Source organism: Lissotriton helveticus, chromosome 10 (assembly GCF_964261635.1).
Source record: "Lissotriton helveticus chromosome 10, aLisHel1.1, whole genome shotgun sequence".
Taxonomy (NCBI): Eukaryota; Metazoa; Chordata; class Amphibia; order Caudata; family Salamandridae; genus Lissotriton; species Lissotriton helveticus.
In genome coordinates, this window is record NC_136071.1 from 436,479,661 (window position 1) to 436,503,182 (window position 23,522).

General features: G+C 42.6%; 1 protein-coding gene across 4 annotated transcripts in view; it reads left to right on the top strand.

The window, feature by feature from the left end:
- CFAP70 (cilia and flagella associated protein 70) overlaps positions 1-23,522 on the top strand; it is a 1,288,671-nt gene that overhangs the window by 352,790 nt on the left and 912,359 nt on the right. For all 4 annotated transcript variants that reach the window (XM_078662924.1, XM_078662925.1, XM_078662923.1 and 1 more), the window contains 4 exons: positions 12,542-12,641; positions 12,785-12,919; positions 13,395-13,553; positions 16,380-16,460. In XM_078662924.1, coding sequence (XP_078519050.1) covers positions 12,542-12,641; positions 12,785-12,919; positions 13,395-13,553; positions 16,380-16,460 — 475 coding nt within the window. The remainder of the gene's footprint in view (positions 1-12,541; positions 12,642-12,784; positions 12,920-13,394; positions 13,554-16,379; positions 16,461-23,522) is intronic.

The following is a 23,522-nucleotide window of genomic DNA, read 5'->3' on the forward strand; positions in this document are numbered from 1 at the left end:
GTTCCGACAAAGAATAAGAAAATATGGCAAGATTTAGTAGATGTTAGGAAAGTCAAAAGGGCAACATTGTATTTGAAAAAATATAATAAATACTATAAAAATGTATATGTTGCAGAAGAGGAAGTAAGTGAGGAAGAGGATAGCGATTTGTGTGCTGGTCAAATTGAGAAAGTAGAACCCTGTACTAGTGAAGAAATATATGAACATTATAGTGTTCATCCTTTGCATTCCAAGGAAGTCATGGGGAATGCTATTGAGTTGTTTCAAATGAAACAAGCGAAAGGGAGTCCCATTAGTGTTTGGGAGGAAAGTTTGGAAGCTCGGTGTTTCCCACAGCTTTTTCCAACAGGTCAGGGAGGAAGATATGATGAGCGACCTCATCAAATTCCTGCTTCTGAATACCGGACTTTGCGATTGTATGCAGGAGATCCTAGGTTTCGACAATGCATTCCTTATTTGTTTCATCTCCTGTTTGAAAGCGATCTGTCTGGACTGTCATATGCAGTGAACCACATCTTGAAAAGTGGTATACACATGCAAAACATCTCGGCAAGTGACTTTATGGATAAAGTCAATGTCCAAGACAGTATTTTGGATTCTCACCTGATTAATCTCATGGCGTGTCAGCGTGGTACTAATGAGTACTGGTACCGTCGTCATGGTGATTTAAAATGTATGCTGAGGAACTTAGGAACTCCCACATGGTTCCTCACTTTGAGCTGTGCTGAGTATGGCTGGGAAGACTTACTTGAATTTCTACGAGAGGCAAATGCTAACGTAGAAAACATCGAATTCAAGACACCCGGAGAACTGTGCTCTTTGGATCCAGTCAATGTATGTAGGTACTTCAATCATAGATTTGAAGGTATGATGTCTTTCATCATGAATAAGAAGAATCCACCTCTTGGAGAGGTGTTGGATTTCTTCTGGAGGAAGGAGTACCAAGCAAGAGGTGCTCCTCATATACATATGTTGCTGTGGATCAAGGATGCACCTAAATTTGGAACGGATGCAGACGACTCAGTGATGAGTTTCATAGAACAGTATTCTACGTGTGCTGTTCCAAACGCAAAGGAGAAAAAAAGCCTAAGAGAAAAAGTTCTACGTTTCCAAAGCCATCGATGTGGAAAGTACTGTCGTCGTAAATTCCGGAACAAAGACAAGTTCTACACCAAATGTCGTTTCGGCTTTCCACGATCGGTGATTTCTAAAGGAAGAGTGAACAGTTTGATGTCTTCGCTGCGACATAATGTGATGAAGAAATCACCTAAAAACACATACAATTTGAAGAGGAACGAAGAGTCTAAGTACATCAACGACTACAACCCGGTGATTTTGTCCATGTGGCATGCTAACATGGATATACAGTTTGTGGCTGATAACTGTATGGCTGTGGCTCGGTATGTGACATCTTACATCACCAAAAAAGAGAAGACAGAATTGAAGGATATGTGGGAGGACATTTCCCATGAAAAGAGCCTCAGCAAGAAGTTGTACAGTTTCAGTCTGAAGATGTTGTCGCATCGAGAAATCGGAGCTTACGAATGTTCTGACCGGTTGTCTTCAGCAAGTCTCTATGCCAAGTCCAGGAGTATCGTTTGGGCGAGTGTTGGTCTTGCTGCAACGCGTAATCGAGTTCTGAAACCTGTGTGGGAAATTGAGTATTTGGCGGAAAAGGAGCCAAACAGTACCGACATTTTGAAGAGCAACATGTTGGATACATATTATCCAAATCGAAGCAGTCACTTCGAGAATGTTTGTCTGTATGAGGTTCTGCAAAATTACATATTCAAGAGGAACATCAAAGAAGATACTGAGAAAGGAGTGTATGCTGTAATAGGAAGTGAGGGATGTCTGGTCAAGCAAAGAAAATGCCACTTGATAAACCATCGAAAATTGAGTGGCGAATCTCCTGAAAAAAAGGAGTTTTTCTATTTAGCACTTTTGCAACTTTTTAAGCCTTGGCGTGCAGAAGAGGAACTGCTTGGAGATTTCCTTTGTTACGAAGACTCATTCAATGCTGCCAAGGAGACCATAGAATGTCCTGCTTTTCCCAAATATGTAGAAATGTTGAATGTGGAAATTGAGCAGGAAGCAACGATTGCAGCCGAGATTGCCAGAGACAGTTCTCAGGACAGTCAGAGTTCTGCTTCATTGAGTCAGGATCCACTAGGAGGACCTCTTATCGAAAATGAAGCTGCCACTGCTATGAATGAAGTGGAAAGAGCCATGGCACATGCTCAGGAGGATGCGGTTAACTTAGAAGAGTTGGAAAGACAACTCAACGTTGAGCAGAGGAAAATATATGACGAACTTACCATGCAAATTGATCATGGATTAAGTCATGACAAGAAAGAGTGCTCATGTACGTCGTTGAAGCCTGTCCGACTGTACGTGAGTGGAGAAGCGGGAACTGGAAAAAGTTTCCTTATTAAAGCAATTTCATGTTATTTGCAGGAAAGGACAGAGTCATCGCTGTCTTGTGTTGTCACCGCTCCAACTGGACTGGCAGCACATAACATTAAAGGGATTACTTTACATCGTTTACTGATGCTGCCAGTGGAGCATGACAACAAATTAGAATATCACAAGCTATCTGGAGATGCTTGTTTTGAAGTTTCAAGAGTCTTGAGGAAAATGAAACTTCTTATCATTGACGAAGTAAGCATGGTTTCCAATGTCATGCTTGCCTTTGTGCATTTGAGAATGCAAGAAGTTCTCAAAACAGAGTATGATGTGTTATTTGGTGGCAAACACATCATTGTTTTCGGAGATCTTCTGCAGCTGACACCAGTGAAAGGGCAACCTGTGTTCAAAATGCTCACGCATGAAGATACCAGGAAGTGCTTAGGGAGTATTGGCAACGTCAATATATGGTTAAACTTCAATTATGCTGAACTGCATGAAAATATGCGTCAGGCAAAGGATGAAGTTTACAAGACTATTCTACAAGATGTTAGAATTGGAAAAGTGACCGAGCATGGGAAAGAAGCTTTACATGCACGATTACTGACAAATTTATATCCAGACGAAGATGTTGTGCCTGAGAATATTTTTCAGAAAGTTACTGAGAAAAAATCTGGAATATGTTTGATGCCAACTCTTGCAGAATGTGCCAAATTCAACAACAAAATGTTGCATTTAGAAAAGCAAGAGATTGTGAAATTGGAAGCTATTGACAGAGTAGAGCATATGGGATCAACAATTATTTTGTCTGAGAATCTGAAAACAAAATTGTATTCATTAGAGAAGAGTATATCTAAAACTGCGGGTTTTGAAAAGACTCTGAATGTGTGCTTGAAGTGCCGTATAGTTTTAAGAAGGAATTTACATGTTGAAAGAGGTCTGGTAAATGGATCAATGGGTAATGTTGTTGATTTTGTGAAATACAGAAATAGAGATGGAATTGAATTTTTAAAAATTAAATTTGATGGCATTGAGGAAGTACAGCTAATTGCTCGTTGTTCTGCTAGATTTTTGCTTGTAAAAGACTTATATGTTCGTCGTAAGCAGTTTCCTGTTTGCTTGGCATATGCGGTGACAATCCATAAATCGCAAGGTTTAAGTGTAGACTGTGCATTGGTGAATATTGGCAGTTCTGTGTTCAAGGAGGGTATGGCATATGTGGCATTGTCACGAGTTAGGACTTTATCGGGATTGTACTTGATTGAGTGTGATGTCACAAACATTTGTGCGGATCTAGATTGTGTTAAGGAATACAATAGGTTGAGAAGAGAGTATGCGCCACATTTGCCTCAGTATCCTTTGTTTGAGAAACGTGTGGTAGGCCGGAAACGAAGAAATGTGACCAATACTGGGGAGGTTGTAGCAAAAAGACGAAAAGTCGATGAACCTGAAATTATAAGCAGAAACAAAAAGGATTCTGTTGAAGATGTTGTTGGTTTTCAATTTGAAAACAGTTCTGGTGTCAACTGCTATGCTAATGTAGTGGTTAATGTTTTGTTTTCTCTACAAAATGTAAAAGAAGAGATTGTGGTCAATTCTGATCAAAGATTTTGCAGTTTGTTAAATTCTGTGTTAGAGAAATGTAGCACTGATAGAACAAACATAGAAAGTGTGTTTGAAATTCGAAATCTGTTAGACAGATGTTCAGGCCAAACACAATTCTCTCAAAATAGTCAGCAAGATTGTCAGGAGTTTTTAATGTATATGCTTGATGTATTGCATGCTGAAGGTGTAGATGTAGATCACCTGTTTGGGCTTTCTTATCAATGGCAGCATGACTGCGAGAACTGTAGGGTATCAAGTAGTACTAGTGTAGACTCAGAAAGATTTATATATTTAACTTTGCCAGACAGTAAATCAGTCTCTTTTAATAAGCTAGTAAAAGCAGCTGATCACAATATGGAGTGTAGGCAATGTAAATCTGAAATGATGTCCACATTATTTATACGAACATATGGCCAGTATGTCATTTTAATGTTCCAACGATGTAGGCCTGATGGAACAAAATTGACAACTTTAATTAAAAATGTTGTGGCTTCACAGTTGTCAATATCAGGAAGGACTTTTGTAACTGTAGCAATTATATATCATGATGGTCCTTCAATAACATCAGGACATTATACAGCTTATTTAAAGTGTAGAAATGGCTGGTCATTCTGCAATGATTCTGTTTTAATTTTCAAAAAAAAATTGCCATATGACCTTAAAAACTCTTACCTGGTGTTTTTAAAACCAAAATTTTAGGGAAAGAATCTCGGGATGTGCTCTGAGGAATTTCAAGAAGTTCTCATGGCTCCTACACTATTTGGCCTTGAGGATAAGTGTAGTACAGAGACATAACTTTTTACCATAACACTGGACGTTATTGAGAAATACGTGCACTTTGAATGAGTTCAGAAAAACGATTTCTTTTTATAAGCTAATTGAAGCAGCCAATCAAAACATGGAGTAGAGGGAATGTAAGTCTGCAATGCTGTCTACTGTTTTACATTGCTTTGTGATTAAAAGTGATGTAGAGAATTAAATAATTGTACTAGTCATAAAGGTAGTGTAAGTCTGCTTCATAGTAAGCAGTATCAGTGTGATAGGAAATGTAGAACATGATTGAGCAAGAAGGGGAAGATATTACTAGTCCAGGATTGTGTAAATGATCTTCAACATTTTAATTCTGAAAGTTGCGGAAATGCGAAAAGACGGGATTGGCTAACAAGAAATCCAAGAGTTATACATGGCTCTGACAAGATTTGGCCTTGTTGAAACTTGTGGTAGAGAGCAAGAAGTCATTTATTGTATGTAACATGTTTTTGAAAACGATGGAGGTTTTCTTTCAGAAAGTGGCGGGTTGAAAGTAATAACAGCACAACAGAGTGTAAGCTGTTCATAGGACATCCTTGGCCGTCATGGAAAGTAAGTTAACTTTAAGGAGTTCTGAATTCTGATTTGTAATGTTGTATGGGTTTTTTAAACACAATCATTTTGATTGTGTTTTTTTTTCCCCGCTGTTATATGATGAATACCTTCAAGTCACTGTTTTAGTGAAATTTGATACATTCTGAGAACAGCAAAAATAAACCATTTAACATGTATAATTAATTCTGTTCTGTTTGCATTTATGATGTACATGTAGAACTGTGTAGGAGGCATGGAGAAGGTGAGGCTTCTGTAAGTGTCAAAGTTGTTGCATACAGTGCTCATATTCTACGTAGTCTTTTATATTTCATTACTTTCACTGTTTCTGACTGATCTAAAAAATTTTTTTTTAAAAGAACAGTAAGTATAAGGGAAGGAAACAGACAGTTATGTTAAAAGAAACACAGCTATAGGGAATAAACTAGGGATACTGTTACCCGCAATCCTCTGCTGATGATGTCACTGAGCATGTCATGAATGATGTAATATGTGACATCATCAGCAGTGGATTACGGGTAATAGTATCTCTAGTTTACTCCCCTATAGCTGTCTTTCTTTTAACATAACTGTCTGTTTCCTTCCCTTATACTTACTGTTCTTTTTTTAAAAAAAAATGTTTTGGTTCGCTTCCGGTTCGCATACCGGGGAGCGAACTGGGAAGCGAACTAAGAGAAATAGAGGTTGGCACAGTTGCAAATATTGTACCAATTTTTTAATAACGGGGAGGTAGTTCTGAAAAGAACTTTTTTTTAAATTGTTTTTGTTGTTTTATATTTTTTTTATTATTTTTCTGAACATTTTTTTTACTTTTTTTGAATTTTTCTGAACAGTTTTATATTTTTTTTGTTTTTTTTTCGGAGGGGGCAACGAAAACGATTCATTGTAAAGGGCTCAACAGGAGCAAGAAAACAAAAAAAAGAATTTATTGTTTGGGGAGTTTCGGACAAACATGAGCATGATTGTCAATAGCTCTGTTGATCAGAGTGATGCTACTTTCTCCGTAGCAAATGAATCCACTGCAATGTACGCAGACTTGTTTTACTTCACGAAATCTCGTTTGTATATTTGGCACCATCTCCCTGCCCTCTGGTCCCGTTACTTCCGGTACAACAGATCTTCTGGCCATAATAGGGAGATTATCTAGGTCGTCCTGTTCCTCTTCTTCCTCTTCTTGCTGAATTATAACTTTAGCAGGTGGTCCACTCTTCCTTGGATGTGGTGGAGGTGGTGGGGAAGCACCAGCTGAAGCTAGTAAAGAAGCCATTGCTCACTGGTAACAAAGGGTCTTTCTCTCACAATGATGAAAGTCAGAGTGAGGAAAGAAGGAGGGATTTTCACCATTTGGGAAAAAAAATAGTTCTCAACCAATGAAAAGTGTTCATTTTAGATCATATGACCTAGTCTTACATCATTAGGAAACCGAAAGTGAAATGAACCAATGAAAAGTGTTATTACCAAGTCACATGACCTGCTGTGTTTACGTTACGCGCTTTGCAGGGCCTCCCGGTTTGCTTCCAGAAACCTGTGCTTTGCGACTCGGTAAGCGTACGAGTTCGCTAACGTAGCACGTCATATGACGTATCACGCGACAACGCGAAACGTCATGCGGACGGGAGGCGTCACGATGTTGTTTTCTAACGCGGCAGTTGCGGTAAAGAAACGTTTACCGGCTCGCGGTCTATTTCGCGGCATCAAGGTCAGCTAACGGGAAGCTTCCCGATTCGCGAAGCGGGAACGAAGAAAAAAAAATATTAAAAAAAAAAGTTATTAATAAACATATAAAATATATTTTTGGATTTAAAGAAGAATACATTTTACAGCTACAGATATTAGCTGTTAAAAAACCAATGAAATTCACTGAAAAAACCATAGGTTATAGACCATATATAGTTAGGAATTAGCATTTACAAAACCTTGAAAATTCACTGAAAAAACCATAGGTTATAGACCATATATAGTTAGGAATTAGCATTTACAAAACCTTATTTTACTCACACAAAACCATTGAAATTCCATATATAGTTAGTTGCACTAACTATATATCGCGCACCCGCAATCCACTGCTGATGATGTCACATATTACATCATTCATGACATGGTCAGTGACATCACTGATGACATCACTGATGACATCTCAAATGACATCACTGATGACATCACTGATGACATCTCAAATGACATCACGGATGACATCATGACACACCAATACCAGTTACTACATACGCACTCACTGATTCCTACGTCTACACACACATTCACTCATTCACCCATACAATCACTCATACATACAGTCACTCATTATTACAACACTATCATATGCACTCATACACCTATGCAGACAGTCACACACTGCCACTCATCCATGGAGTTACTCACACACCAAGTCAGTCCTGTAAAGAATCAATCACACTTCCATTTCTTCATCTATACAGTTAAACACAGAACACCATACTTCAGTGACATCACTGATGAGATCACTAATGACATCTGAAATGACATCACTGATGACATCTCAAATGACATCACTGATGACATCATGACACACCAATACCAGTTACTACATACGCACTCACTGATTCGTACGTCTACACACACATTCACTCATTCACCCATACAATTACTCATACATACAGTCAGTTATTATTAGAACACTATGATATGCACTCATACACCTAGTCAGTCCTGTGAAGAATCAATCACACTTCGATTTCCTCATCTATAGTTAAACACAGAACACCATACTTTTCACACATATACTAACACATACTTACTCTCTTATACAATCACTGATACAAGTACACATTGATATGCACAGCGTCACACACCTCCCAGCCAGCCACACACACACTCAGTCTCCCATACAAATACTTGGACAATCAATCAGTAACCCATATAGTTAATCATATAGCTACTGATCAACACATGCAGCAGTTTACAGAACAACAGACATAATGATGCACAAATTAAGACAGTTTAGTCACTAACCCATGCACTCAGTGAGACACATTTAATCACTCACTCATACATTCAGTCATGCACCTACTAAATCCTTTGTCCAGACACTTATACTTCCACTCATTCTTCAATATGTAAGACACATTTTAACTTTACAGAAACATACAGTCACTGGATGTTGTCATCAGTGATGTCATCAGTGATGTCATCAGTGATGTCATTTGAGATGTCATCAGTGATGTCATCAGTGATGTCACTGACCATGTCATGAATGATGTAATATGTGACATCATCAGCAGTGGATTGCGGGTGCGCGATATATAGTTAGTGCAACTAACTATATATAGAATTTCAATGGTTTTGTGTGAGTAAAATAAGGTTTTGTAAATGCTAATTCCTAACTATATATGGTCTATAACCTATGGTTTTTTCAGTGAATATATATATATATATATATTACAGCTCTGTGGGGTTGTCCAAGTAGCGGGTTGCACTCGAGCCTGCATGCGCCTTCCCCAAAGCGTTTATTGGTATGGGCAGTTGCGTGTTTGAAATAGGCCCGACGCGTTTCGGAAATGTATTTTCCTCATCAGGGGCCAGCAGTAAAGTGCACGACGTCTACCATCTCCCTTTGTGAAAACACACATTGTGCTTATGTGAGATGTAGTCCATACATCCTGGATGGATGCACTTTCAAATTACTGCTCGTTCCAAAGGCTCTACCATGAGCCCCAAACAACACTCCTGTCCTTATCCATCACGCAGCTCCACATACGCGACTCCTTGAATAGCGTATATATATATATTTATTTATATGTATGCATATGTATATAATGCTTTCCCTTATTTGGGTTAGAATGTTGTATTGCATTGCTGTATGGGTATTATGAGGTATCTAAAGTTCTTTTTGTGATACCCACCATCCACTATACAACTAAGGATTCTTTACTGCTAACTATACTGATTCTAAGCATGTGAATATATGAAAGAGACCCCAATACTGGATAAGAAAACGAGTTACTTACCAGTAACTTCAGTTATCCAGTATTGGTATCTTTCATAGATTCACATACCACCCACCCTCCTCCCCGGAGAGGTTTACCTTATTGCTATTACATACTTACTGTCACTTGTGCTACGAAAATCTGAGGGTTTGCCTCTCTGTGGAGTGTTCTAAGAGGGTGCTGCAGCCTTATTGGCTGTGTTCCAAATTTGGTTCTTTTTGCAAAAGGACTAAGCTGGGCTAAGGTAGTGACTTTACTGTCCATGGTGGCCTATTGTGTAATGTTTTTATGACTATTGTGTATATAATTTATTGTACAGTGAGACTCCCACCTCGTCGGCGGGGATGATTCTAAGCATGTGAATCTATGAAAGATACCAATACTGGATAACTGAAGTTACAGGTAAGTAACTCGTTTTCTTCTGCCTGTGGGGTTAGTGGCACTATGTTGCTTTGATCCACATATAGTTTTCTACCAGACTAACTTGTTTATGAAAACTCATCTTAGTTTCTAATCTGACCTTTCTGCCCTTTTTCAGAAATGTCCTGCAGAGAGGTCTTTACATTCTCTAAATGTTAAAAGGGGTTTAAAAATGTTCTGTGGATCAGACTAAGGACATTAGAGAATTAGACCATTATTTCGTTAATTATGGGCTCTTTTGTACAGTTCTAACAACTGTTAACCATTTTATTTCTTGATGGCTTGCTTTGTGTATTCTTCTATGTTACTGTAATGGCAACAGAAAGTTGTGTAGTAAATCCAGAGTCCAGACTACAATATGTAAAGCAGCTACCATGCTGTTATTGGGAAACAATTAAATTTCTGAACTACGTGGAGCAGCCACATGGAGGTTCTTGTATACATTTAGAAAACATTATTACCCTGATTCAGATCCCAAGGCTGATGCCCAAATCTCTTTAAGACGTCTTTTGGATAGCCTTGTTCTTTTTCTTTGTCTCCTTCTCTGCATATTAAAGGGATGGTCTTGCTTCCCAATTCAGTGCTTTTGATTATGAAAGAAGATCTCCTGAAGGACAAGGACTAGTTACTTATCTTTAATTTTAGTTGTTCTCCAAGGAAATCTACACCATAGTCATAAGACACCCTCCTACGTCCCCGGAGAAGAGACATTGAAATTAGTTACCATTTTCACAGGATCCACTACTTTCAGAAAAAAGAAAACGGACCTAATCTTCACAGGGTACCAGTGGAGTGCTCTCTCTTGTCTCCTTTAAAGGAGCAGTACCAGTTTTCCAGCTTCGGTAAGCTGCAGGCTACTTGGCTCAGTTGCCCAACTTTTATTTCATTGTTTCCTTTAAAAAGGGTTGGTGAAAGATTATTCTTCTCACTTTGCTTTAACCCCTTGGCCGCGGCGGTAATTCCGCCGTGGCGCTATGGGGGAGTGGGGGCCGTGCGGCGCCGCCATGCTCGTGACGGAACCACTCCGTCACGAGCCGCGGTGGGGCTGTGCTTGTGACGGAATGGTTCCGTCACGGCCCCGCCCGCCTAATAGAACGCTCAGCGCAGGCGCGGCGGCCGGGCCGTGACGGAACCATTCCGTCACCAGCACAACACCACCGTGGCTCGTGACGGAATGGTTCCGTCACGAGCATGCAAGGGGTTAAATAGTAGCACTCCATGGTTTCATAATTAGCTCCTTTTTTTAAAGAAAACTAGGAGAAAGTGGCCTATACAGCCTTCTGTAGGCAGTAAAAAACCTAGCCTTTTTTTTTTTAAATTGACTTTCCGGAAAAAAAGTATACTGTATATATTTTATAAAACATGTTCAGGATTCTGTGTGTGGGTGGGAAAAGTCCTTGCTTATGAATAGAATGAAGATTCCCCTGGAGGAGAACTAGGATTACAGGTAAGTAACTATTCCATGTATATTTGCTTATTATTGTCAGCTTTACATTCGCTGTTGCATAATATATAATTTGATGCCGCTTGTTTTTCTGGTTTTGCTTTTGTAAAGTGCTCTGACACCTAACCTTTATGCTATACACTATATAAAACTGCTAAAAAAACAAATTACCACTCTGCACAATTTAAAACGACTGCCTTAGTTGTGGCAGATTTTTGTGGCATATGAAAAGAAGAGGAACCAACTAAGACAGTGGCCAGCACGTAATACAAGTGAATGAGGGAAACTGCTGGTCTCCAACTCGTCATTGCATGTCTTGCTAGACTGTCTCCATGGTCAACTTCCCTGTGGAAATCACTCTGGGCATCCTCGCAAGGAGCAGGCATTAGTCCAAGGGACAAATGGCTGCTCCTCTCAACAGGAAAAACAATTTTTGTAAGAGAAGCTTGTGTCCTTAAATTAACATTTTGAACCAACTGCATGGATAAAGGTATGCTGTTCATGGCAGACATGCACTAGTGGACACAAGTGTTGACCTTCCTAGTTTATATTTATTAGGAAGTACATTTTGTGATCCTCTGTAAATTAGTATTTTGCAATGCAACTTTTTAGGACGTAGGACGCATTGCAAATTGTATACTCATCTGCAAACCAGTCGATGTGCATCCTTGTTTGCAAATGGATCACTGTACATCAAGCCCATAGTGAGATAGGGCCCTGTATAGATAAAAACGACACTTGTTAAATAGAGAGATTAACTAGACCTAAAAAAAAAACTGGAAAAAAGGAGAGGTTCACCAAGAAGAATAAAATAACATGAGGACAGAAATTGAGGCAAGAAAGTTGAAAAAGATGTTGTAGGCACAGCGACATGTGTGGGGTGGGGGCACCATAATGATGTAATGAGATTAATAGCAGAGCAACTGGGAAAGAAGTGCATGGTTTTATATTAGCTTTCAACCATGAATAAACTGAGAGCAAATGATCAAGGGGAAGAGTGAGAAACTGAGCAGGCATGCATTCATTGGACAGCACAGTGAAAGATTTACATAAACAAAAGCCAGAGAAACCAGTGGCAATTTGTACAATGTAAAGATGTGAATCAACTCAGAAGGTGTGGTAGCAAATCTTTGCAGAAAAAAATCCAGTTTGTTTCGTCAAATGTTGAATCATTGACCTCTGAGCTTGCCTAAAAGATCACATTGAAAAGTACCTTCAGACACATTGTTGCTCTCAATGTGTTTACAAGGTGTACTACAAAGAAACAAGCTGCTGTTTCTAGCAATCAATAAAGAAAATGTTTTGGTACCCTCCAGCACTTTCTTCTTTCTTTTTCTTGCAGTTTACAGAAGCGTATTGCTGAGAGCCGGTTTTGGCCTGTTGAGATCATGAGGGTGCCACTCGTCGGCACTACCAAAGGCAAAGCTGGAAAAGCTGACAAGGTGAGCATCCACCACATTCCTACAGGTTCCAGATCCAGGTTAGTATGGCTTCGCTCTGAGGAAAGATATATTCCTCCATGCCCCAGCAAGTGTGGACAAGCACATATGTTCTTAGCAATTCCATTTACCTTTTGCTTCTCTAGTCCGAAGAGGAAATTCCAATTGCCTTCCATGGTGTGGCCTTCGTGAACCTGGTGCCCCTTCTCTATCCTGGGGTGAAGAGGTTGCGGGGTGCATTTCGTATTCAAGCTTTCAATGAATCTGAGGTGCTGGCAAAGGTAAGAGACTTAGATGTTACTCTCCTACTTCCAGGCATGCCTCTTGGTATTTGCTTATGTAGTCTTGTGTTGGTGCCCTCTAGAAGGATCTGTATGCCACCATTGTTTTCTCACCGTATAGCTCTTTTTTTCTTGGTCTTAGCTTATTTCTCTTTTATTCAGTTTTTCTTAATGTTCTCTTTTTAGTTTTTGTAGGTCTGATTTCTTATTTCTTTTTTCACTTCCGTTACTAGATTAATTTCCTTTCTTATTTCTTTCCTTTTTCTTTCTGTATGTTATTCAATTTTTTAGTTTTCTCCTTGTCTTTGTCTTATTATATTGTTTTCACTGGTCAGTTGTTCACTTCATTCCCCTTGTTTTTTCTCTTTTCTCAGTTTTTCTTTCTAGCTTTGTTTGGTACTAAATTTCCTTAATATCATTGATCTTTCTTGTGTCATAGCTTTGTTTTACACATTTTCTCTCATTTTTGTTTTAGACAAAATGCCATACAAGTGTCATGCGTGATATTCTACGCCGCACCAGCTTGGCCAGTAGACTGGGTGTTGGCCCTCCTGGAATAGGCTCCCCTCATGCCAAAGGACCCCCTAGTAGGGCTCAAAAAGAAGACAAGGCTCAAAAGGACATGCCGCGCAAGGTAAGAATTTTTGGTTCATAGTTGGTTGGGAAATATCTGCACAACAGGCATGGCCAGGAAACACCTTTTGTCAATCGGGCAGCTCCGCAATTCACATCTGCGTGGTTTATCAAACAAGCCCCTTCAGCGAACCCCCCATCAGAGCACTGCCATCTGGGCAGCTCCTAACCAACAGCCACGTGGTTCATTAATACAGCGAACCTCATGGCCCACACCCAAATCCATCGTATATTCTAATTGAGCTACCCAAGAACTGACGCCTTTGCTCTTGCTCGTAATTGAGGCACTTTAATTCAGGCAATCATCACTTCGTCCTGATGATAATCCTAGTATTGTGTTTTTAAGGATCGAAACGTCGTCGACTTGATAGAACAGCCTGCACTATCATTTATTATGATACAACAAGTGCAGTAGTTGTTGTCTCCAAGTTTGTCTTAACCAATTGTATTTTCACAAACTACCCCTTGTCCTGCCTGAAATGTTTCCCTCTATATGTATATGTTTTGTGTTTTAGTAGGACGCAGGATTGTGTCCCACCTTATTGTTGTGTACTTATCTGTTTTTGCTTTGATTATCAATTAAAACCACTTTCCGGCTAGACAGCCTCAATATAGCACTGATTCAAGTCTATATCAATCATAATCCTACCTTGTTTCTTTATAAGCACCGTTGTTTGCTTATAAAACTGTTACCCAAGGTCCTTATTTACCTTGAGGGTTCCCTTGTTTGGTCTAAAATATAGTCCTGTCTGTAACCATGTGTCACCAGCTGCCCAAGACTACAATGTTTCTCCTTTTTTATTTAGACACAGGGATGGACTCCTTCTAACGCTCCACCTTTTTGGGGGCCTTGGGTCAGTTTTTGTTTTGCACACTGCCAGCAAGTTTGCACCAGTTTTCCCATTGCATTCTAGTGGATTTAGTTCATGGTCTTTTTGAATTACTCACAAGTTAAAGAGTATGTGCCAACAGGTTTGGAACTGCTGATGCTTGCATTTCCGGGCACATGTTTCTGGGAACTTGTTTGTCTTCAGCAGAAAGTAACAAGTAGTTCAGCAGAAAGTAGCAGGTAGGTTTCAGGATGGGGGCTTGAAATGCTGCATATAGTATATCAAGTGACGTAACACTCCAAAGTATGCAGATGCATCAAGTAGTGCCTCATCAACCCCATGACTCCTAGAGGACACTAACAATCACCAGCACTTTAAGTGTGTCCCAGAGCAGTAGTGGACTTGGTTTCCAACTGATATTAGACTCTTGGGGGCAGATTTACAAAGCCCCTTGCGCTGCTTTTACGCCACCTTTGTGTCACTTTTGAGACCCAGCGGCGGCGCAAAAGTTGCGCCATGGTGTGGGGTATTTACAACATGACGCATCTGGAAGATGCATCACGTTGTAAAGCCCTGTGCCAGAAGTAGGCGTTCCTGTGCGCAGGAATGCCTCCTAAAAGTGGCTTAGTGAAAGCTACAAGATTTCACTAAGTCACTTTTGGGCCCATGCTGCGTCAAAACCCTGCACCTGCTTAAAGCAGGCATAAGGATTGACGCAGCATTGTGCAGATAGGGCCCCCAGAGCATTGCTGGAGCTGCTTTGCGCTTGCGACGCAACTCCAGCAATGCACCACTTTTACGGCACAGATACGTCACACATCTGTGCCGTTTTTGCCCCATGGTGCGCATCCCTGCTGATATGGAGGGAGCACCAGTTATTGTAAATATGCCCCAAGGTATTCATCCACAGCTTTCTTCAGCTTTTCAGCTATTATTGGATTGCTAACAGTAAATCAGTCAGGGTTTGCTTGAAATCGCACCTGGAGGGAATCTGGTCTGGAAGTTTGTTTGGAGGAGCTCCAATACTTGCATATGGGTACTCTCTATCTATAATGGCACACTTCACGAAAAACAGTGATCTGGAATGCCGCTCTGAGCGGTTGCCAGTAGCTCAGATTGATTGGAGCATTCCTTTCCTCAATTTGTGTGTTGACCATACTTATTTGGCATACAAAGAAGGAATCATATTTCATAAGCCCTATCTGTAAACCCTGTGAATATTTAGTAAATTTCTTTGTAAATTGTGCTGTAAAATGCACAATTTATGGCAATCTTTTCATATGTTCCAGGGGACAGAACCCTCCCCAGAGTCTGCATTATGGAATCGGGCTTGCTTGCTTTGATGATTGCTTGGCAGAATTTGTGGCAGCTCTTTACACTCCACCAATAGCAAAGTTCACTGCTGCCTGTGCATGTCAGAGAAACTTGGTATGCAAACCTATGCGAAAAGCAAAATGATTAGCTTTGTCAATTTTGTTCTTAATATATACTACCATTGTGCACTTGTTCTCTAGTAGTTTACTCACATCTGTATTGCTTCGACAATGGTACTGAATTTTCAGATAAATATAAGCGTTGTTGAACTAAAGAAGATGTGCATACTTCTCTGCTAAGTACAGACCACAGTGAAAGGGACCAACAAATGTTTTGTTTTTCTCTCAGAGAGTAGCTGGATTTCTGTTATTCCCATCCCCAAATCCCTCCATTGCAAATGCACAGAGGCTAAAGGAATGAGGGCCATGCCTCATTGTAGCATCTTGGATGCTATGTAAGTGCCTCGGGCCACGTCTTATGTCAATGATTTCTGGTTAATCTAGTGAGGATTAAAAATATTGTGCAGTTATGGTGATCACTTTAGTCCATGTAGATCTGGCCTTGTATGGTGCAGGTCGGTTACCTCCACCCTGATGGGTTTCTTATTCTTGCTGAAATAGTAACTTTTGAATGACCGGGCTAGTGGTGCAGTTGAAGGCTGTAACTCTGTTCTTTCTCTCTAGACCTCCATCACAGGGAAGACAGCGGAATCAGTCGTGCCAGAGTCAGAGGGGCCAGGGGCCATTCAGCACTTGGAGGGCCAGGTAAAAGAAACTGTGGTGCTATGAAGGTATCATAGTTATTTCCTTAACTTCTGCAACCTATCCAGCATCATCTTCTACAGCATTCCCACAATCCCTACCCGATCCCCACTTCCAGAATTTCTACAACATGACAACACTATTACACTATCAGAGCTCCTATATTACCCTTCCTAAGCATTGCTTGTACACCATGCCTCACTGACATTGCTTTTTCACAATTGAAGTCACATGCATCACTGTGATTTCCTAGAATCCTGCAGCTAATCACTCATCTCATACACCATTCCCATAACCAGTGCTTCTACATGAAACTCCACAGTGACGTGATCTCTTTTACATCCCCTAATACAACTTTTCCACACTTTCCACTGCACCAAGCACTCTTGGCTCATCAACCACATTGTGCCTCTACCCCTTAAACAAAGCAAGCTTTCCTGCTCCAACCTCCAAAGTCAGCTGTAATACATCATCCATGGCAATCAATGAACACTTCTGCACTAAACCTTGCAGTTTGAGGTATTGCACCACCCCCCACAGCCAGTGTTTCTACATAATATATCAATCTGCAATAATATGCATTGATCGACACAACCAGCAGTCCTAAACCAGTACCCACGTCTTGTTTCATTTTGCATTTGGTAAGTCTGATAAAGACATCTAGCTGCAGAATCCTTACCTTTTTAATTCTCCCCAGGCGTCAGACTGGATCTGGAAATGTTTTAGTAGTACCTCTGCGGGCCAGGGGACAGCTCTCTACGACTCCGTCAAATAAGTCCCCTTCGGCACGTGGATGTCAGTTTCTTCTTTTCCACGCTACAACACAGATCCAGAAAAGTGGTTACTCCAGTATTGGAACTTTCATAGATTCCCATAGCTTGTATCATTCCCCGTCGTCGGAATGGGAGCCTCGGTAATAAAATATATATATATATATATATATATATATATATATATATATATATATAGGTAGATAAACCAAAAGAGGTACAAAAGAGGAAAAATTAGGCCTAGGCCTTATACTATTTTGTAGCCTATAGGTGTCCTTTTGTAAAAAAGACCCAAATGTAGAGCACCAACCAATCAGAACAGCCTCACCCTGTGGAACCTTCCTGAGAAAGCTCAGAGCCTCAGATTTTCTACCGCACGTTGGTGATGGAGAGTCTCCATCGAGCTCTGCTCTAGTTTTCTTTTGAGGTACTGTTTTCTACTAAATCTTTACAGGATTTCTTAGCATCTTTATATAATGGCGGACAAGGAGAAGAAAAGCCTGTTCAGGCCTTGTGCCACATGTTCTAAAAAACGACTTTGTGCTGAGGATAAGCACAAGCATCGTATATACTGCTTATATCCAGATCATAAGGTGGCAGACTGTAAGATCTGCAGAACCTTTTCAACCAAGACCCTACGTGACCGTGAGGGGCGTCTGCTGACATGGTTACAGAAGATGAAGTCGAGAGACAATATTATTTCCAGTGATGAAGAGGATGCTGCTTCAACTACGTCTTCGAAGAGGTCACTGAAGAGGGGTAGGTCATCTGCTTCAGTTTCTTTGGAACCCCCCTCGAAGGCTGTGCGTGGGACCTCTGACAGGTCTGGCACGCCTGGGCCTGGCGAATCTCCTCACGGAAGTGAAAAGGAGCGGGAGAGGCCGGTACCTGAGGTACCAAGATCAAAGAAAGATGATGGCTCGGCTGGGCCATCCCATCAGGCTGATGGATCTAAAACTTTGAGGAAGACAGCTGTAGAGGTTTCCTCAGTGGCTAAAGTTAAAGAAGCAAAGACTTCGTCGACGACATCGTCGTCGAGTTTACCACCGACGACGACATCTTCTTTACCGTCGACGAAGAAGAAGCTTCCGTCGACGGCGACGACGAGAACTACACCGTCGACGAAGACGACGTCGACGGCGACAGCGTCGACGAAAGCGTCGACGACGACCACGTCGACGACGACGACCACGTCGACGACGACAACTTCGTCGACGACGGCAATTCCGTCGACGATGACAATCTTGTCGACGATGACTATACCGTCGATGATGACTTCGACGACGACATAGCCAATTCTGTCGTCAACGACCTCGACGACGCCACCGTCGACGAGGGAAGGGCCGACGTTAGTGAGGGCTGAGCACCCTAGAAAAAGACGTATTTACGCCGGATATGACTTCGCCGAGGAAGGTAGATCCATTACCTCCGGCCTTATTGTTTGACGAGGAAGAATATTCGGATGAGGAAGATGGTGAATTTGGGGATGCATATAGTCCATCACAATTGCACCTAAAGTTTCATGACTCTGAGCCAGAGAATGAATATTTTTATAATCAACAACAACAACAGCAGCAGGATTGCGTACAATATCAGGATGTCCCGAACCAGCAGGGTTTGGTCTCAATGCCGTTGACTCTGCTTACGGACTTACGAGCTATGTTGGAGGAATATCGTAGCAGTCAAGCGTCGCGTCCAGTGCAGTTTCAGGCGCAGGAGCAATCTCAATTGTCGGCTGCTTGTTCTTCACGGCCCCAGCATGTAGAGGAGGCTGTAGAAGTTCCTCAGCGGGTAGAGTTAACCCAGGTTGACACTTCAGAGGACGATGAAGTAGATAATCAGGCTCAAGATCCTGATGTGGAATGGAATCAATATGTTATTCCAGATCCTGCATCCCCAATACCGGACCCAATTGACTCGCCTCCGGCGGACGTGGGATGTTTTCATAACTTAATGGATAGAGCCACAGCACGTTTTAAGCTCACCATGCCGTCAACTTCCACGGATTGTTTTTTATATGATTTCAAGGAGTCATATCGCAAGGCTGTACGCTCCATTCCCATTGTGGAACATATATGGGAAGAGGGAAAGAAGGTGATGCAGGCGCCGGCTACGGTCATTCCAGTCCTTCCGCACTTGGAAAAGAAATATAAGGCGCCGGATGACAGTCCAGCTTGCTTTGTTGGCCAACCGAGACCGGATTCGGTGATATCGCAAGCAGCTCAGCGAAAGTCACGCAATCCATCGGCTCCTCTAACAGCTCCACCGGACAGAGAAGGTAGACGATTGGATAACGCAGGGAAGCGTTTTTCGTATATTGCTAGTTTGCTGGTCAGGGCTTCCAATGCCCTAGCGATCTTGGCACGATACGACCGTCAGATGTGGAGTGACGTCTCGCCATACTTAAACCAGCTCCCTGACGATCCTAAGGCTGAGGCCCAGAAACTCCTGGAGGAGGGACAACGTTCCTCATCGGAAAAATTAGATTGCGCGATGGACATCGCTACCACTGCTTTCCGTGCTCTTGGTGGAGCAGCTGTTCTTAGACGTCAGGGTTGGTTGCTGGCGACCTGGTTTCGTCCAGAAGTCCAGAATAAAATCTTGGACTTACCCTTTGACGGTGACATGTTGTTTGGGAAACATGTTGAAGATACTCTACAGGGGATAAAGAAGGACACGGAGACGGCTCGGTCCTTGGGCACATTGCAATATAGGAAGACACCTTTCCGTGGAGCAAGAGGAAGAGGCTTCACATCGACAAGAGGTGGTTACCAACAACAACGTTATACTCAACAATCACAATCGTACAGGCCTCAGTACGGTAATCAGTACTATCAGCGTCAATCGCAAACGCAATCTTTCTCTCGCCAAAGCTCACGTGGACGACAGGGTCGTCAGGGCAGGGACGCCTCCAAGCGTCAATAGCGGCATCCTGACTCTGCCGACTGTTCCTCCGCCCCATGTATCACCAGTGGGCGACAGGATCTCTCAACATCTGAGCAGCTGGGAACAGATAACATCGGATCAATGGGTATTGAACATCATCCGTCAGAGACACACATTGGAGTTCCAGGATTTTCCACCTTACAGAGCTCCCCACGCCACAAATACGAGACACTTACGCCTTCTGCAGTTAGAAGTTCAACAAATGCTTCAGAAAGGGGCGATCCAGCGTGTCCCTCTATCGCAAAGAGGCGAAGGCTTCTATTCCAGGTTTTTCCTGATTCTGAAGACCAAAGACAAGTGGCGTCCGATCCTGGACTTAAGGGAGCTCAACACCTATCTCGTGAAACTCTCATTTCGGATGATCTCACTCCAGGATATTTTGCGCCTCCTGAATCCAGGCGACTTTATGGCTACGTTAGACCTGGAAGATGCCTATTTCCATATCACGATCCACCCAGCTCACAGACGTTTCCTTCGCTTCACAGTGGGCAAGAGTCACTTCCAGTTCATGGTGCTCCCATTCGGGTTGAGATCAGCGCCGCGTATATTCACAAAGGTGCTGGCCCCGGTGGCAGCTTTTCTGAGAAGGCAGTCGCTAGAGGTTTTCCCGTATTTGGACGACTGGCTGCTAAAGGCACCAAGTTATCAAGCGGCTGCAGGAGCAGTAGGGACATGTTTGCGTCTCTTCGATCAGCTCGGCTTTCAGCTCAACCGAGAGAAATCTGTCCTTCGGCCGGCCAATTCGGTGAAATTCCTGGGCGCTCTTATCGATGCGCAGGCTTGTAAAGCTTACCCATCGGAAGAAAGAAAAGCAAAACTCATTTCTTCGGCCAGTCGACTGCGAAAGAGGCTGTCAGTGTCAGTCAGGATGTACAAGTCTCTTCTAGGGTCGATTTCCTCCTGTATTCAATTGATTCCGCACTGCAGGCTGCGGATGTGTCCCTTGCAAGAGCAACTAGACCTTCAGTGGAGGCAAGTGGACGGTTCTTTCAACGACAAAGTCAAGGTCACCCTACAGGTGAAGCCGGCGGTGGCCTGGTGGATAGAAGGTTCTCACCTTTCGGTGGGTCTCAGTTTCAGAATGCCTCCGGCCACACACATCATTACAACAGATGCCTCCCTTCAGGGATGGGGAGCGGTCATGCAAGACCTCCAAGTCAGTGGGCATTGGACGCCGGTGGAGGGTTGTCTGCATATAAATATTCTGGAGCTGAGAGCCATTCGGTTGGCTCTGTTAGCTTTCCTCCCAAGGATAAGGAACTCATCCATCCTAGTGCGTACGGACAACACCACGGCCATGCACTATGTCAACAAGCAGGGAGGCACAAGATCGTCACAACTGTCCAAGGAAGCTCAACTACTGTGGGAATGGGCGATTTCGCAGGACATCTCGCTGGTGGCAGAGCATCTGCCAGGCGTAGACAACACAAAGGCGGATACTCTAAGTCGCCTAAGAGCGATTTCTCACGAGTGGGAATTGGACGATTCAGTGATCAAGGAGATCTTCGCCCAATGGGGGACACCAGCGATCGACCTGTTCGCCACGCCGGCAAACAAGAAATGCCGGTATTATGCAAGCAGGGAATACCATCGGGGATCGATGGGGAATGCGCTTTTGATGTCCTGGTCCGGCGCATTTGTTTACGCCTTTCCTCCGTTTCCCCTAATTCCTCGAGTCCTCAAGAAACTCAAAATGGACCGATGCAAGATGATTCTGAATGCTCCCGCCTGGGCTCGCCAGTTTTGGTTCACGGAGCTTCTCCTTCTGTCTCAAGACAATCCCATACATCTACGACCCAGCCAGTCTCTTCTGTCAATGTCCAACGGGCAAGTTCTCCACCCGAACCCGAACTCGCTTCAATTGGCAGCATGGCTCCTGAGCACAGAGAGTTCAGAGATCTAGACATTTCTGACGAATGCAGAAACATCTTGGCTCAGGCGCGGGCGCCTAGCACGAATAGGACGTATGGAGCAAAGTGGAAGCATTTCTACATATGGTGCCAGCGAGAAGGAGTGCACCCTTTTTCATCTGCTCCACATCAACTCTTGCCATATATCCTGTCATTAGCTCATGCAGGTCTTGCCCATTCTTCCATCAAAGTCCACTTGGCGGCAATCTCCAGATACAGAAGAACAAGATCAGGTCCTTCTCTTTTATCAACAAGAGTCATAAAGCAATTCTTAAAAGGACTGTTTAGAGTGTTTCCAACAATCAGGCCGCCACCTCCTGTATGGCATCTAAATGTGGTCCTGGCCCAACTAATGAGGCCCCCGTTTGAACCAATTCATAAGTCTGACTTGAAATTCTTGTCATGGAAGGTGGCTCTTCTCCTCGCTCTCACCTCTGCGAGGAGGGTGGGAGAGCTACAGGCTCTGACCATTAAAGAGCCCTTCTTGCAGTTCAAAAATTACACCTTGATCCTTAGAATGAACCCAAAGTTTATTCCTAAGGTCCCTACGAACTTTCACCTGAATGAACCAATTGTTCTGAATTCCTTTTTCCCTCAGCCTTCCACTCCGGCCGAAAGGGCACTTCATCCTCTAGACGTCCAGAGATGTCTAAAATTCTATCTTCAACGCATGGCTGGGTTTAGGAAATCACCTCAGCTGTTTGTGGCTTTTGGGGGCCCTCGTAAGGGGTTTCCGTTATCAAAACAAGGGATCTCCAGATGGATATCTAGTGCGATCCGTTTCTGCCACCAGGCGGCGGGGAAGCCCCTGGAAGGACAGGTTAAAGCGCACTCCACGAGGTCTATCTCATCTTCAACGGCGCTGTTTGCAGGAGTATCGATTAAGGACATCTGCAGAGCGGCCACCTGGAACAGTACTCATTCCTTCACAAGGCACTACTGCTTGGACTCCTCTGCTAAAGGGGATGCGGCTGTTGGTCAAGCGGTCCTGAGAAATCTCTTCCAGTGAGCGGTGAGCTTTCCTTTCTACCCTCCTTCCTTTCTTTCACATTTCGTTATTTATACTGTTGTTTAACTGTATTGTGATATTATGGTGAATTCATGACATATTATGTAAGGTTATTGGGATGTTATACACGAAATGTGCTAAGTATGCTACTGCTATCTATTCTGATACAAGCTATGGGAATCTATGAAAGTTCCAATACTAGAGTAAGAAACAAGTTACTTACCTGTAACTTTAGTTCTCCAGTATTGGTAACTTTCATAGATTCCCATGCGCCCACCCACCTCCCCTGGGAAAGCTCACCCCTTTTGGCATATGTCATTCGGGCTATACAACGGCTACGAAAATCTGAGGCTCTGAGCTTTCTCAGGAAGGTTCCACAGGGTGAGGCTGTTCTGATTGGTTGGTGCTCTACATTTGGGTCTTTTTTACA